Consider the following 17,331-nt stretch of genomic DNA (forward strand, 5'->3'; position numbering starts at 1 on the left):
GTCAACGTAGTTTATGTTTTGCTCTCCCCTCTGGTTGTGCTTCTTGTCCCCGCCCACAGCGTTTGGTTTTATTAACGCCTTATCAAACCACGCAGTCACACCTGTGATACCACGTGAACGCAATTAATCAAACAGCTGAAAGGACAGTACGGTAAATTACGTCATTAGTAAGGCCTAATTGGCGCTGCTCTGCACCGTCAGCAGATGGCGCGCGGACACAAAACGCAGCTGCAGCGTTTTTGTGGATAAATGGCTCAATTATCACTGTGGCACCGTCCCTACCTCTCCTCTCCTCTCTTCTCCTCTCCTCCCCTCCCCTCTCCTCCCCTCTTATGCGACACGCCCCGGGTTTGTTGCCTGTGTCAGACCTTTTATTTTGGTGACGACACATGGCACAGCGAGCTTCGCTCAGTGATCCCATTACGCGCGCAGCCACAGGTGGTGTTTATGCGCGCCACCTTCACGTGTGAAACGACAGAGAAGAGGAGAGTCAAGGTGCTGTCAGGGCTCCATCACCGCCTCGGCTCTGTTACACTGACGGAGGAAAAGTGCTTTCTGCATTGTTTTATTCTCATTTTGGAGCCTATCTGCTTCAGGCTGAGGTGAGCTGGGTGTTTGGTCGAGGAGTGAGCGCAGATTCAACAGGTGGAGAAGGCGACACTCAACCCTGAAAACACAGCACTTATATTGGTAAGTAAACTTTGTGATATTAAAAGAGTCTGGGCGTCCAGACGGCAGTTAACTCAATTGTAAAAAAAAAAAAAAAAAAAAAAAAAAAATTTCCTCTATGCACTTTAATGCTCTCAAACTCTTGCCGAAAGTTGCTGAGTGAGAGCACAGTTCTGTTTGCACTCTTTTTTTTTACTCCAATGGCATCATCTGCTCATTATATATCATATTTCTGTTTTGATATGTGGCTTTGATATTTATGTGGCAGCTTGTGTGATTTATTGTAGGCTTATTGTTGTTATTCAACCCGAGGGACAGTTCATTAAAAAAAAGTGTGGGAACCTCAAAGAATCCAGAGAAGCATTGTTAAATTATAATTGATGCCAGGTATGTGTTCATTTGGTACCCGCGTGTGACTGTTCTGGCTATTGATGCATAATCTAAGTGGTAATTGGAAGTCAATAGAAGTCAACGCCTCACCAGAAGGCACTTCAGCCCAGACATAGTGCAGGTTTCCAACATTATACTATACACTATACACAATACTGTAGACCTTTGCACCTCTTCAGTACATCTACATCGGGAAGTATTTGAGCGCATTAAGCAGTCAGTGTGATTTGTGGAAGGGGCTGGACCATGTGCAACCTCAGGAAACTTAAAGTCAGTGTATGTGTCACATTAGTCTAGCTGTGGTGAAGCCGTTATCTTCTCACCTCTCCTGTTGAGGGTGATGACTCTGTAGTAGCACGTCCACTGTAGTTCAAATTCAAGCCAGGTCTTCAGCCCTGTATTTCTCATTTGTTTTAAAAGTGTCTAGACGTGGCTGTTCCTCCACTTCACTCATTCAGACCTGCTGAATGTTTGGAAATAAATAGCTCTGGCTTCATACTTCAGCAGGTGGGAAACTACTTAAGGTGTTTCTCAGAGTTCATGCATAATCCAAAACAGTCCCAGAGAAACCTCCTGTTCCCAACCCCACCGTCTGCTGTTTGTGTACACTCTCCATTGTGATTGTGCCCGGCTGCCTTTCATGTGCATGTTCTACCTACCTTCCTCTCACTTTATATTGTGTTTGACAGGATAAAGCTAAAGGCACCCAAGAGCCAAAAACAGACCACTGTTATTTTGGATGGAGGAAAGCTGTCAAGAAAACAGCTCCTAACTGTCTAACTCAACTGAAGCAAATGAACTGTTACATACTGTTGTGGTGTTTTTTTTATTTAGTTCAGTAGTCTGCAGTTCTTCTCTGTGAGGTGCATGTACAACTTTGAAGGAAGTCAGTATTATCTGTGATGTCTGAAAGATTTGAGGTTTTTTGTTTCAGTCTTGGTTGAGGATTGTTCTGACTGTTTCCTTTCATATTGAATCACATTTCCTCTAAGCTGTAGTATATGTGAGGCAAAGGATGTTTCCAACGTGTTAAAAAGCTTTTTTTCTCACCCACCTTTGAAATAGCTGCACCGTTGCAGCAGGATATTTTGAGAGGGTGCGCTTATTGAACAAAGTGGTGGTTGGTGTGTTCATATTTTGTGTGGAGGGCCTAATGGTGCATGCAGAGGATGTGGTAAACTGGCCTGATTGCTCAGCAGTAGTGTGTGGAGTCTGTTCAGTGTGAAGAGCAGTAACATGATCTCCAGATGATGATGCACATGGAGATAAGTGGAGCCAGTGTCCTTGTCTTGTTACAAACCGTATTTCACCAGTGCAGAGCTGCATGATGAAGATGGTCTTATTTTACTGTGGAAATGTTTTAAAGATTATGTTATCCTACAGGACTCAGGAGCCTGCACTCTTAAAGTTTCCCTACTGAAAAGGGAGTAACTGGTAAAAATGACAGCTATGGCTCAGTATGTGATTATTTTGATGACACAGGAGCTATTAGTGATAGAAACGTTATTCAAGATAAAGAAACTCATCAACCAACACCCTTTTTGACATCCTTTGCTATTGTTTGGTATTTTCTCATCTCCCGGGTGACTGTAGCTACATCTGACCAAATGGGCGTGATTTGGAGAATGAACAGAATGTTAATTCACTCTGTTCAAGTCCAGGGAGAGGCATTGCATTCTTCTCCTTTTTACTGAGTGGGTGTGTGTCCAGGTAGGTGCCAACCTGTCAGTGTGACACAGAGGGTAGAGTCAACAGCAGTATCACTGACGCAGGCTATGGAAAGTTCACACTGGTGTATGGCCACCAGCGAGAGCTTTGACAAGCGTGATTCATTCCAGGAATATTCCCCCGCAGCCACGGTGGTTCATCTGAGCGAATGTTCCCTCACATCAAAAGCTCAGCCAGACCTTTCAGTTGAATGTACTTGCGTCTGCTATGTTCATCAGCCATTCTTTCAGTATTAGCATTTACTACAGGGAGCCAGTGCCTGTTCATTTTGATCCAGTTGATTTTGGCCCAGAGTTCAAGGAGAAGAGAAACAGAGTCAGCTAAGCACTGCAGTGATTCAGGGAAAGAGGTGAAGAGTTGATGTAGGTGGCCAGGTTTGGTTGCCAGACATCTAAATATACAGAGGTTTAGTCGGCTATCTGCATAGTTAATCTTACGCCATTCAGTATTTGTGAATATTTGATTTCCACAACACAAGATGATAACTTGTTTACTCCAAATGTTTCATTCCTTGGAATAAATGAGGTGTTAATTCTTAGGATTAACTTTGTTAAATGCAGTGTTTATTCATTGATTTGATCCATTTCACTCATTTATTCATTCGTTTCATCTAAAACTTGTTAGCCATTGATGTGGATGTTGGGATGGCAGTGTCCACTTTGGTGCAAGCTTGTAGGGACATGTCTTGAAAACTATTGAATGGATTGCCACAAAGTTTGGTACATATGTCCATTGTACTGAGAAAAATAACCTTGGTGATCCCCCCAATCTTTCCTCGAGTGCCACCAAGAGGCTGACATTTGTTTGGTTTTGAGTGAAATGTCTCTAACAATTGCTGGATGGATAGCCATGACATCTGATACACACATTCATGTTCCTCACTGGGTGAACTGTAAGCACTTCGGTGATCCTTTAAACTTTTGTTTAGCACTACCATCAGATAAACATTTCTGTTTTTCAAATGACTAAAACTTATGACATTCCCATCAACCTTAGTTGTACTCAAAACACAGCTGTTCCTGCCTGTTGCCTCACCAATTGGGTCAGTGCATTGCCATTGCCTTACCCGTCAGTGTGGCTGCAGATTCTTGTTTTGTAGTATTGAATACATCAGTCGGTTGCCATCATCTGTCAGTTGCCTTATCTGTGTTGTTGTGATGTACAGATAAAAGATAATGATTCATCAGGGGTGGGGCGTCATTATTTTTGCCACACACTTGAAAATTACTCACGCACACAGCTTCAGACTTGTGCTAGCAAGTTTCACTCATTCAGCCCAAACTACACATAACTACATGTTACAGTAAACATGCTAAATTGAAGCTTTCACATCAGTTAGGTGTTCTGCAAGCGTCAGCCTAAATGACACACAGGTTCACTTCCCCTGACCACCAGGGAGTTGTTCTGAGGCTTGTAGCATGCGTATACATATACATGCATGTATCTTGACTCATTTCTGGTCAATGAGAAATAAAAAATACCCACAGTTACTCTCAAATCATTTAGAGCAAATGCAGCATCATAGGTATATGTAATTGTGTGATAAAGAAGCTTTATAAGGACAACTATAAGATGTGCCTTACAGTTAAGTATCTTTAAACAAATAATATTAAACTATTTTAACTTCATTCAATATGTCAAAGAGTAGCATTAAATACAAATAATATAGCAGTCATATTAGTCTTTAGCTTAAAATATGTAAAAACTGTTGAAACCTTGCATGAGCGCATGTTGGAGCAATGACTCTTGAATCCAACAGTTGGAACGGCCTGCTTTTCTCCTTCATACCTCCACCATCTCGTTTGCCTGTAGGGACAATCCCTCATTCATGTGACAAGTGCCAAAAGGCCTTTTATAAAACAGAATGTACATGACAGGCTTGGCCTTTCCTCAGAGAGCAAGAGTGTCCCTGTGGAAACTGAAATACATCCTGTCTGGACTTATTTTAGTCATGCAAACTTTTGGACTCATCAATCTCATCAATCCTGTCACCTCAAAGTGTGCTTAATACTGTATGTAAGGTATGCAGTCTAATCCATCATGCAACTCTAAAGCTCCTCATTGACTAATAATGAATTCTTTGTGTGTTTAGCAGCTGTTAAAGGCAGGGCAATCCTCTGCTCATGTTCAGTGGTGGAGGAAACCTGGGGGATAAAGTATTTTAGAGCTTAAATTACTAGTGTCTAAAGTACTTGCTTGAAGGACAGTCACGTGTAAATACAAATAGTGAGGCATTGATATTTAGTCAACCCTCAATTTTATAAAAATTGGGTGGACAGAACACTGAAATTAGCAATCTAAATTGTTCTAAACCCAACGCAATAATAATAAATTGCTTGTTATGTTTGACCAACACTCCAAAAGCTAAATATATTTGGTTTATTAATACATGATATTGTAAATCCTCACAATTTACAAGTCATAGCTAAATAATGTATTCATGTTTTTGCTTGACAAATGACTTCAACAATTAATAAATTTTCAAAATATTTTTATATTGAGTTGATTTTATTATTTTAAGCCTTGCAAAACATTAAATACACATTCAGCAGTACAATTCAATAGAACCATAAACCGCAGCTTCCGAAATGCCCGTAAAGTTGAATCAACACCTCTTAAAAATAGTTTCAACAGAGAGTGAATATTGGATGTAGGATTTATTGCAGCACTGTTATGTTTGACCTTATTGTTTTTATCTAGGTGTACCTAATAATAAATCAGTGACTGAATGCCAATGGAGAAATTGGTAGACAGAAATTTGGATACTTCCTCTAGTAGTCCTTCAAACTTGATACTTTGCAGCATGTTGGTATGCAGGTATGTCATAAAGCTGTCCATTGTGTCAGTCGGAAGTGAGAGTATTTCTTTACACCTACAGCACCCATTTCCATTCTCCTCCTGCTGGGCAGCGGATGCTGAACTGTGAGCCATAAAAATGACTTCATGACTTGAATTCTTCCCATTGTTTGGCTGTGTTGAATTGTTGTGGCAGCCGAAGCAGCGAGATGTCACCAGAACAGAATTCACCTTTTATGTGCATTGGCAACTGCCCAGCAGCACCTTTGTGTGATGGAGAGGTTTCATCAAACTGTGCTCAGCATTTTGTTTTATGTGAGCAACAGAGCAGTGCAGTCTTAAAACCTCATCAGTGGCCAATTAAGCAGAGCCATGAGTGTGCCACTTATCCTCTCTCCACCACTATGTGTTTATTTACTTGTTTGTTAGCTCTGTCGCATACTTTCACCATCCTTTCACTTTGACATTATTCACCACTAGTGTTTTTTATGATGCTAGCAGTGGACGTTTTAGTAGAGAATTAACAGGGTGCTTGGTTGATTATAGCTCTATAGGAGAAGCTGCTGAGGTTCATGGAACTAATTGACACCCCCACAGGCTGGGAAACTTGGGGCAGCTGCTCCCTGTCATTATCACAACTTCACTTATTTCTGAAGGCCACAGCAATTAACCTAATGATGGTGAGCCCAGTAACCCTGCTAATTGGCCCAGACTATTAATGAGTAACTGGGACTGCGCTGCTTGTCCCAACACTTGTGGAATGCGCAGAAGATAAAATGGGCCAGTTTTAGAGGGGATTTGAGGGAGTAGCGTGGCTGATGTCCTAGATCCACTCTAGTTGGGGCTGTCTTTAATTTACACAAGTTTTTCTTGCTCCTCATATTTTCAGACATTTTGCTAACTGTATTATGCAATGTTTACAATCATTGACAGGCTTTTATTACAAGGAGACGCTGAGAAAGATTATAATTAACATATCTTGCTTCACCACAGTGTGTACATTGCTTTGGATCAAACTGAACTTTCAAGTTCAAGTAAACTTTGCTTAGATCATTGGACGTTAGCCTAGCATTAACTAATACAGTTACAGTATTCAGAGGTGCAAAGCCATGACAAAGTTGTGATTACTTGATAACTAAAGACACGTGCTGACCTGCTTAACATTTTTATGCTTGGCTTTTCTTTTCTCTGAAGCAGAGTATGTATGAAAAAATAACAATAATAGCAGTGATTCATGTGATAATAATAAATACAATGCCAAAACGCCCAATTGGAAAAGTAGTTTGTTTTGGTGATCTGAAAAACAAACCCAGCATGGCATTGTGTGTCTCTGTGTACGGGAACAGTCAACTCATGATGCGTAAGTTCCACATTTACTTTCAAGAGTTGATGCAACACCAAGCTTTGTTTGAGTTAAGCAACAGACGAGGCACAATTGTTAGGGTGTAGACTTTCTTTTAAAGCAGTCTATACTTAAAATAGCTTATGTCATTGTCTACTAGCACACCTATTTATTACTTGTTAAGCAGAAATAAATGCACACTTTGTCAGACAGAGGAGTTTCAGTGACAAATTGTGTGTGTGTGTGTGTGTGTGTGTGTGTGTGTGTGTGTGTGTGTGTGTGTGTGTGTGTGTGTGTGTGTGTGTGTGTGTGTGTGTGTGTGTGTGTGTGTGTGTGTGTGTGTGTGTGTGTGTGTGTGTGTGTGTGTGTGTGTGTGTGTGTGTGTGTGTGTGTGTGTGTGTGTGTGTGTGTGTGTGTGTGTGTGTGTGTGTGTGTGTGTGTTGAACCTGCAAGAGCTCATCCCATCATCACTGTACACCACAGAGCGTTGTGTCTCTACATGCAGTTCTACAACTGCATACAGCTTCATCCACAACCATTAATAATATCTGAGTAAACTTGACAGAACTGAAAAAAACATCACCATGAATATTTTCCATTGTGCTCTGTTATTTTTGTTGTAACAGATCCATTTTTAACATTGAAGTTAATTGATCACCTTGAGAATATTTTGAGAAGGCTTTCACTTATTATCAACATCAATGTCATGATTTGTAACCTCTTTGCTTACCCTTTAGACCCTTGCTGATAATGGCATTATCATGCTTGTCATGTTGTTTATGTCAGCAGATAACATACTGATAACTTAAATGAGAATTTAAGACTGAGTGACGTGTTGGATGAAGCAGCCAGTAGGCAGCTCATGCAAAAGGTTCCCCAGGCCGGGGGTGCAAATCGACAGACAGTAGCGCACTGTCATGATCAATTACAATTTTGTAACATTTTTGAACTCAATCCTCAGCAGTAATTAAACATCTGTATCTGGTGTGTCTGCTCCTTGTCTATCCCCTCATGTAGCTGTCCAGATATTTGACAGATAAAAACACACAACACGAGAGTCGATACTGACTGTCGGCCCCAAAATATTGTTCAGATGGAAAGATTTGTGCCATATGGAAAAAATATTATTATAAGATAGTAAAACAGTTCTTGGATGATGTTAAAATATGATATGTTCTTCCTCAATATTGCATTATTGCTATTCCAGAAACATATGTCTACATGAGTATAGAACAATCAGGACTCCTCACATGGTTTCACTATACAGTGGTGTCTACAGCGATTTGATTTTAAACTTTAAGATTTACAGTATTAGATGTAGAAATTAACAACAGACATTGAGGGAAGCAAAATCTGCAACAGTCATTCAAACCTGAAGCATACAAATACAAAATATCCCCTGAGCTACAAATTACTAAACATGTCCACTGAACTGCAGGACAAGTTTATTTACTTAAGCCATTCTTATGTACATTATGTCAAAGTGCTACCATATTACATGTCATATATCATACTACATGACTGTATACATTATACACAATGGTCCTAGTGAATCACAGTGAAACGTTCAGATCCTTGCACGTTTATTTTCCTTGTCTCAGAAGACCATTTGGATTTAATGAAACTCTTTAGCTTTGCAGGCACTTTAGCAATGTTAGTCATGTGTCTTTGGTTTCAGATTCTTCCCATTCCTATTTGATGTGGTTACACAATCCATGTCAAGGGGACTTAGGCCAGTGGAAGTGAAGTGTTGCTGGAGATGAAAGGCGGCTTATGCAAATGTTCACTGTCTTCACCTGTTGATCTGATATTAAGCCAGACTAGTAGAAACATGTGATACTGATGGAAACATTCAGCCATGCACATGTTTGTCTAACATATTGTGCACTTTCTATCTCATGTTAACTGTATCTCTTTTTTATTTTATTTTTCAGGGTTTTGACGAGTGTGTGCTGACCTGATCTTTCCATGGCACTGACGGTGAATCTGATCGGTCCTTCACCATGGGGCTTCAGAATATTCGGAGGGAGGGACTTCAAGAAGGCCATAACTGTATCGAAGGTACTCGTCAACAGTCACCCTGCTGCTGAACCTCGTCACACCTTATCAACCATATCCTCTGTTTCTGTGGAAACACAGTCTGTAATGACATGTCATGCAAAGTCAACTTCCTCCTCACTATGTTTCTTTTCTTGTCTTTGTTTGTGTCCGCGGGCTGCTTCATACCTATTTCCTTGACTACTGAACCCATTAGAATAGAATGGAAGTAGATTACATTAGAAGGAAACCACTGATTACAGTTACAGTGGAAGTTGAGGTGGGAGGTGAGGTGTTCCTGGTCCCAGAATGTGTTGGTATGTGTGTCTGCTTTCGTCTGTACTAACATGCGTGCATCACCACGTGCATTAGTACAATTTTACTTTAACACGTGCACGCTGTTTTCACAGATCTTTTTTTTTTTTTTTTTTGTCGGTGAAAAGAAGAAAAAAAGTGTTGGGGGCTGGGGTTGGAAATGAAGAAGCGGAAACACTGGCACTGTAAGCAGACGTTAGACAGTAAACACCTCCAGGAAACCTTGCTCAGACAAACTTCTACATGCCACAGACACCCAGCTCTGCCAACTTCATGTCCTGGTCCCACATTACCACCTCAGCCTGCATTTCCCCTGTAGTCTAAAGAATATAAAGGTTAAATGATGGTAAACCATGGCAGGGTTCCAATGTTTTAAGCAGCCTGAATTTCAAGCTCCTTTGACTTCAAAAGCATTTATTGTTTGCCCCCTCTTGACGCATTATGTTAGAAAAACAGACCCTCTCATGAAAAATGGGCTTTAGGTCTGATTTAGTTACTGGTATCTAGTAAACAACAGCAGCATGTTTTCTTTTCTCAAATTTCAAACGGGTTCTGTGAAGCGACAGGGATTCCTGTGTAGAGAGAAACTTCATCACTGAAATTGGTTTGCAAAGCCCAGTCACAGAAACGGCTCGCCCCCCCCCCCCCCCCCCACCTGCAATGTAACAGCCATGGGGCTGGATCATCTGAGGTGGTTGGCACTTGGCACAGAGACGACATGGATGCCCTCTTTTATTCACATTGGCCTAAAAGATAGCTTGCCCCTGGTTCGCTTGGTCAAAGACTCTAGAAAAGAACCCCCAACTGTGCTTAGTTTATGTGAAACCAGGCGTGTCCTAATCAGAAAAGGCACGCACTATTGTGGGTCACCACAGCAACGCTTAATTGCCTCTCGAGTGGGCCCACAGACATGGCACCTCTGCCCTCTTGCTTGCCTAAATTGACAAACAGCCTGTTGACTAGCATTCGCTTTGCATCCAGACGTTTTTCCTCTAGAGATGGAAGGAGACTTTGATCCTCTGTGATTGGCTCTTTGCATTCTTCGTTTTATTGTCTCCCTCTGTTTATAATTGTGAGCCGACCGCTGTTTGTGACAAATGCCATACTTCTTTTTTTAATGTTAAATGTAATGCTGCTCATTTTAGTTTTAGTTTGTGAAAGTCTATGTGTTTGGGTGTGTATGCGTGGGACACAGGAATCAAGCTGAGAGCAGCGGACGATATGTTTTGGCCCATTAGTGTGGAATTCCCTCTGATGTGGCGGTATAGCATTGGCTTTGACATGCGGTGAGGCTGGTTGCAAAGGTCAGGCCCAGTCAAACCATCAAGTAGTGTCACACTAATGACTTCTCCCCAAGGGTGTCATGAATCTGTCCGCTATGACCAGCACTGTCTCGTTCCATGTGGTTGAAAGGCTGTGGCATCTGCTGGTATTTACTGCTAGTGTTATGTTTCGGAGACAGAGACAGTCGGATAAATAGCGTCGCTAGAAGTGTGTTAGCAACTCGTCAACCCCTTTTCTCATTAACTCATTTGTTAATTCTGAATGTCAGTCACTGACAAACTGTCCACACAGACATAAGATACTGAGCTGTCTTTGCCTGCCAGATGAATAGCATCCATAAAGTGTTGTGTTCAGAGCAGGTCCTGGGGCCAGTAGGATCTAACTGGCGCTCATTCCTCTGTTCAACAGGTCAATGGGGGCAGCAAGGCAGAGCAGGCAGCCCTGCAACCTGGTGACATTATCTTGGAGATCAACGGGGAAAACACGGCCGACATGTTGAACGTGGAGGCTCAGAACAAGATCAAGAATTCCAAGACCCATCTGCAGCTGGCGGTGCAGAGGTACACTGACAAGCATCTGCTATAAAAATAAACATACTGAGATACATTGACTAACACCTGCTACCATGATATTTAATTGTATGCTGTATGACTTTCTGCAGCTTGGTGCACTGTATCAATCTTATAAATGTCCGTGATTTTCAGTGTTTGTGCCAAGACCACAGCCTTCATCTTCTTCACACTGTTTCTACCTCCATCATGCAAGCACTGTACAAACAAAACAAGTGATTGTAATCAGGGGAAATGCCAGCATGTATGAGAGCCACGCTGTTCCCTTCCCTGGTCCTTCCCAATAAACCCTGTTTTGAGATTTGCCAAGACTTTGTTTGGATGACAGGGGTTTGGCTACTAAAAAGGTTTTTCCTTTGAGCTAGGATTGCTCTTGGCTGGCATTTTGATTAAAGCTATTTGCTAAAGTCTCATTTCTTGTCACTGTTGGCCCACTGTCACTGTCTTTCTTAGCTTTGCTCTCTTATTGCACAGAAACACACATGCACTTGCGCATGTGTGCTTTCACATAATTCCGCCTTGGATGTCCTACGTCCATGTGAGTGAATTTTTCTCTGCTGACCTCATGTCTCCCACCAGGCCAGAAACAACACCATTGCTCCATGTTTGCCCAGGACAATGCCACTGTGTAGCTCTGCCATGCCTTTAATCTCACTCTGTTAACTGTCAGTGATTTTCAGCACCAAGAACCTCACTGTTTGCTCCCACAAACTTCTGTCTTAATGCTACATACAGCACATAACGTCCTCTCAAGAGGACTATAATCAAGTAGCACAAATCCTTGCTTAGTTGAGAGCACTCCTCTTTTCCAGCTCCACATCTGATTGGAAGATTATCCTCATCAAACCAGCAGTGATGTGGGTGCCAGCCGTCATCACACAGCTGGTGTTGCCCAATGGAAGAAGCTGGCATCAGCTTGTCCTCGGAAAGGGAGAGTTGTTGTTTTTAGGCTTGTCTGCTGCTGTGTAGGGAGGCTGTGCTTTATTGTTGATGCATCCAACAACACACTGACCCCAAATGTTCCTAACAGGGGTTATTTTTATAGCAACAAAGCAAACACAGCATCACTGTCTTATCATTGACCCTTAAAGCTTTTTAGTCAGGCTTTGTTTGCAGCTTTTTGGTTGGGCTTCATTGTTCAGAGGCTTCATGGATGATGTCATGTTGACTGAACAATTTGTCACTGCTACTTTCCTCTGATCCTGTTTCTCTCTCTAATTGAGTTGGCTATCAGAATAACTCATGGGTGTCAGTAGATATTCTCTATCCTTGAACCTTTGACTCTAAGTAAGAAACTGCACAAGGAAACTTTAATGTGAGAGAAAAACTTTGATACCAAACAAATGTGTCCATAGGACAAAGTTCAAGTGTTATGTGTAAGAAATAGAAATCAATGTTTTGCTAATTTTATTTAGACAGTTCTTGTTTGTCTGCTTGTATTTTGAGAGGTGTGAATATTGAAGAACTTTGGCTTATTTTGTTAAATGAAAAATCTGGTTGTGTAGAGAAACGCTATTATAGTAATAAAATAGGCTAGTATCACTTTTGTAATATTTTCGAACCCCAGGTGTCATATCCTTTGTATTACAAAAAATCCTTGTCGCAGCTTCACATAAAGCATAGACTTGTTTCTTTTTTTGTTTGAAACCTCTTAAACTTAACTGGTGAATATTTAGTGTTTTTGATATTTCAGTTTTCTGAAAGGACAGGTATTCTGACAATGCACATGTTTCAGGAATCTCCCTCAGGCAGGTTAACTCTAGTTCCCCTTGATGACCGCTATGAACAGCTTGTATCAGCGTTTTCAAGTGCTGATTTATGTCACTTTCACATCTCTGTGGTATTAAGTCATAGTTAGCATTTTCGCTCAAAGCTAATTCATCCATCTACTTCTGTAAAGGAGACCTGTAGCCGGAGGTCATCACTTATAGACTAGACAGGTATTTGCGGTCAATGATCGCATCGCTCTCACAGTCTCAAGATCACAACTTCCTCTACTGTTTTGATGTACATGGTGGAAATGGAAGCACCAAGTGAGCATTTTTCAGCTGTGCAGTTCCTAATTCAAAGCAATGGGTTTTTCAGGCATGCCGCATTAATATCTCCCCTACGGGAAGAAATGTCTTATGGCTGCTGTATCAGTTTCTGTCTTCTTGCCATCTCTCCCCTGCACACAGTATTTGGATCCCAGGCCACGAGAGGTGTTTCTGGGTGATTGACCACAGGCATCCAGGCCTTCCTGTTTGCCTCATTACCCTGGGCTCAACCAAGAGCCAGTCAGCCACTGGCCCTGCAGCCAGGGGGGCACTGTGTGTTTGCATTGGCACCTATTCTGCCCATATTCCTTTCTAAATTTAATGATGGTATTGCTAACAGATCATGTTTTTTATTTAAGAAAGTAAAGCAAAAGTGACTAGTTGGAAAAAGGAGACCCATCAGGAGAATATTTTCTAAAGGGGGACATAAACTGCAGCAGTTGTCTTCTGCAGTAATCTCTAAGTAGTTGTTCATCTTACAGACCTTAATGCCAATTGATTTTTTTCTTCTTAAATTTGATCTATTTGTGTTAATGGTTTACATTTATGTTTCTAAGTGACATGTGTCACTGCTCTGGTCCTTAACTGACTTGATTTAACTGAAATGTGAGCAAAAACAAAAAACAGCACATGAACTCCAATTTGAGTGTTCTGACAACGGTCACATAGCCAGAGTTCATATATGAATCAGATCTAGCACCACATATGCAAGTGACCCATATCTAAACTGATGAAAAATGGTGAATTGGTTTTTACACACTTATATGAAACAATCAGATTTGAGTAATTTGGAGGCAAAAAAATAAATAAAATCAGATTTGTGATGTGAACATAGCCTAAGATTCATGGGAAAAAGCTGATGGGTGTTATGCAGAATATCATACTCAGTGTATGGTATTACATACACTGAGTACATCAGCCTGTGCAGAATGTTATTGAAACCAGCCTTATTTATCTCATTGATTTATTTAACATGGCCTACTTTAGTGGGTTGTCTGTTTTGTTTGTTTATTAAGCAGTCATGGATCAGATCCTGTTATGTATACAGATGGGAAATTACATTTTGTGTAAACTGAAGTCAGATATTATCAGTGTTGACTGTGGGTTTCTGTCTTTTAAGAATTGGATTTTCCAGCCCTGGACAGACAAATGGCATCAACAGCCCTGAACAGCTCACTGGACGCTTCCAGGTCAGAATTTAATCTGTCTACAGTTTATCTTGATTACTGACAAATGAATATACACCTGTGTCCAGGACAGTAACTCGACCACATTTCGTCACACAACATTGCTCAAGTTTTATTTGGATAATGCGTCATTTTGACTACACAGGATATGCTCCTTGTTTTCTACTAATGCAGGCATCGTACATCTCTTTATTTCCTCAAGATGGAAGCAATATAAGAAACTAGTGATTTAATACTTGTTTCTGTGATTTATTGAGATTCAGGGTGTGATTTGCCGGGGTGGTGGTGGGGATTGCTGCTTTGAGATTTTCAGAGATGTGGGTAAAAGAGGAGCGAAATGCCTCAGATGGCCTCTCCACAGGACAGCTTTAAAAGAGGACAGAAGTTTGTTATCAAAGAGGACTGTTTTCTTGTCTGAAAAGTAGGTATATATTGTAGCGCCCCCCCCCCCCCCCCCCCCCCATTTATTTCACAAATCGCACCCAAACCACGACCTACGATACATGGTGATACTATATACATAGTCTGTAAACCTGTTTAGAGGATACAGTATTTTCCTTTGTATATTTGTGTATTTACTGACATTCTCAGTAAATACACACCGAGTTGTTTCACCAAAACCAGTTACATTTATCAGATTCTGACACAGTAACATTGCTTTGGTGTGATGTTTTTGTAGGAGACAGTAATAGTGAGTCGAGATGAGAACCAGAACTACAGAGAGTACACCATTTCCAGCCCTGCATCACTGTCCCCTGGACCTTATTCACCAGATCCTCCTGCCAGCCCTGACGGGAAGAGAGAGAGGCTGACACCAACCATCAACAAGAGGTAGCTTACCTGACCTACTGTGATAACATTTCCATGTTCAAGCATGCAGGTCAAGTTTAATTTTGCAGATCTGATTAAAATCTGTGTCTCACTGATTGGCATACCTGATGCTAAAGATGAACAGAGGGTTTTTTGGGTAGATGCCAGCCTCCTCCTTTAACCTTAGTAAAATGATACAGTGTAAAGAATCCTCCCTGTATTGTGATGCCCCCATAAAAATGCTGAAAAAGCATTGGTGGAACTTTAAAGGTTTGCTTGGTTGTAGCATTGGAAGTTGTTAGACAGATCCTGAATACAGTGCCAGCTTGTCCACTCCTGCATTGTTACTGTGCTTACCAGTGTTGTAATGAAAGCAAAGGATTCTTCCGTCTGAAGTTGCACTCTTGCGGTTACCTGAAATTTGAAGTTTGGACAATCAGCCTGAAAGATCAAATCAGACAGAAATTGTGTGTGTGTGTGTGTGTGTGTGTGTGTGTGTGTGTGTGTGTGTGTGTGTGTGTGTGTGTGTGTGTGTGTGTGTGTGTGTGTGTGTGTGTGTGTGTGTGTGTGTGTGTGTGTGTGTGTGTGTGTGTGTGTGTGTGTGTGTGTGTGTGTGTGTGTGTGTGTGTGTGTGTGTGTGTGTGTGTGTGTGTGTGTGTGTGTGTGTGTGTGTGTGTGTGTGTGTGCTTAAATCTGTTCAAACAGTTATGTTATGGGGACTCGCCTGTCTTATGGGGACAAAAAGCAAGTCCCCTTAAGGTAAATGATTTATTTTAGGGTGAAGACTTGATTTAAAGTTAATATAAGTTTAGGGTTATGTTAAGTTTAGGATAAGGGTTAAGATTAGGCATGTAGTGGTTATGGTTACGGTTAGGATAAGTGTCCAGTAAATGAATGTAAGTCAATGTAATGTCCCCTGAAGTGATGGAAACATGGTGGGTGTGTGTTCTAGCTTGCAACAAACTGAATACCCCTCTGCCTCTCCTTTCATGTGTTAAGGAGAATGTATCGTGGTCATGAAAAACGTGACATACTTCTGAATATTATATTCCATTTCTGCCAATAGATGCCCATAAATTTTACACATTGGTCCTTTTTTAGAAGACATTTTTTGAGCTCAATATTTCAGAGTCACAGTTAAGTGTTTTTCAGAAACCTGTCCATTCACAGCTTGAATAGACTCATAGCTGGACAGACGGTTGCAACAAGTGCTCTCTTGACTCTACAACAGGCCCAAAGTCAATAGGTATGGAAATCACAGACCGAAAGTGGAGCCATGGGATTGTACTGTAGTAACAAAGGATATGCACAGGATATCACATTCCACAGTTTGCTTTCACCTTAACAAAAGGCAGAATGTGGAACGTTCGCGAGTCTTTCTCTACACATGGCCATTTGTTGGCTCTTCTGGACAACTTAGTAGGTCACAGGTCAATATCAAAACTTTTTCCTTTGTCTGGACTTTTCACATGGCATACACTTCCTGATTGCCATATTCTTGTTACATAATTACAATATATACCTCTTCTTATTATCATTTTTCCTTCATTTCAATCATAATCCATTTTTATCATATACTGTCAATATGACTGTGCAGTGCACCTTTTTTTTTTTTTTTTTTTTTTTTTACAAATGTGGGTTGTTATTGTTTTTAAACTGTATTTTTTTTCTAGATGAACAGGTTTTCTGTTACATCAGATTGGACCTGTGGAACTAGTTAAATGAAATGCTTCTGTTTGTACATATGAACCATATTAGGAGTAGACAACATAGATAAAATCTTGTATTACGTTATTAGAATTTTATATATTAAATACTTTTATGATACCTGGGAAAATCAAAATAATTCATCATGTTGATGGGGGAAAAAACAATATTGCAATCAGTCAGTCCTGATGATTAATTTGCATACATTTTCACATTGTCTGATATCAAAGCACAGCTACCTCAGTGTAAATTATTGCAAAATAGCCAAAGATCTTCTCAGTGTAAAAATCGTCATATTGTCTACCTCAAAATTGTACATATGTGTCGCTGAGTCTCTGTTGTCCTTATGTTCTAGTGTCCAGCTGCGCTCATGGTCTCCAGATGAGAAGAGTCAGAGGCTGTCTAGACCCCTCTCACAGGTTGGTTCTGTTTTGTTTTTTTTACTAATCAAATCCTCTTTT

The 17,331-nt window shown here is 40.9% G+C and overlaps 1 protein-coding gene across 1 annotated transcript in view; it reads left to right on the plus strand.

Moving 5' to 3' along the window:
* The first annotated feature begins 566 nt into the window (after window positions 1-566).
* pdlim2 (PDZ and LIM domain 2 (mystique)) overlaps window positions 567-17,331 on the plus strand; it is a 36,812-nt gene continuing 20,047 nt past the window's right edge. The window contains exons 1-6 of the mRNA XM_062417972.1: window positions 567-690; window positions 8,860-8,986; window positions 10,970-11,121; window positions 14,287-14,356; window positions 15,033-15,184; window positions 17,226-17,289. Coding sequence (XP_062273956.1) covers window positions 8,894-8,986; window positions 10,970-11,121; window positions 14,287-14,356; window positions 15,033-15,184; window positions 17,226-17,289 — 531 coding nt within the window. The 5' untranslated portion in view covers window positions 567-690; window positions 8,860-8,893. The remainder of the gene's footprint in view (window positions 691-8,859; window positions 8,987-10,969; window positions 11,122-14,286; window positions 14,357-15,032; window positions 15,185-17,225; window positions 17,290-17,331) is intronic.

This window comes from Scomber scombrus, chromosome 4, assembly GCF_963691925.1.
Source record: "Scomber scombrus chromosome 4, fScoSco1.1, whole genome shotgun sequence".
In the NCBI taxonomy this organism is placed as follows: domain Eukaryota; kingdom Metazoa; phylum Chordata; class Actinopteri; order Scombriformes; family Scombridae; genus Scomber; species Scomber scombrus.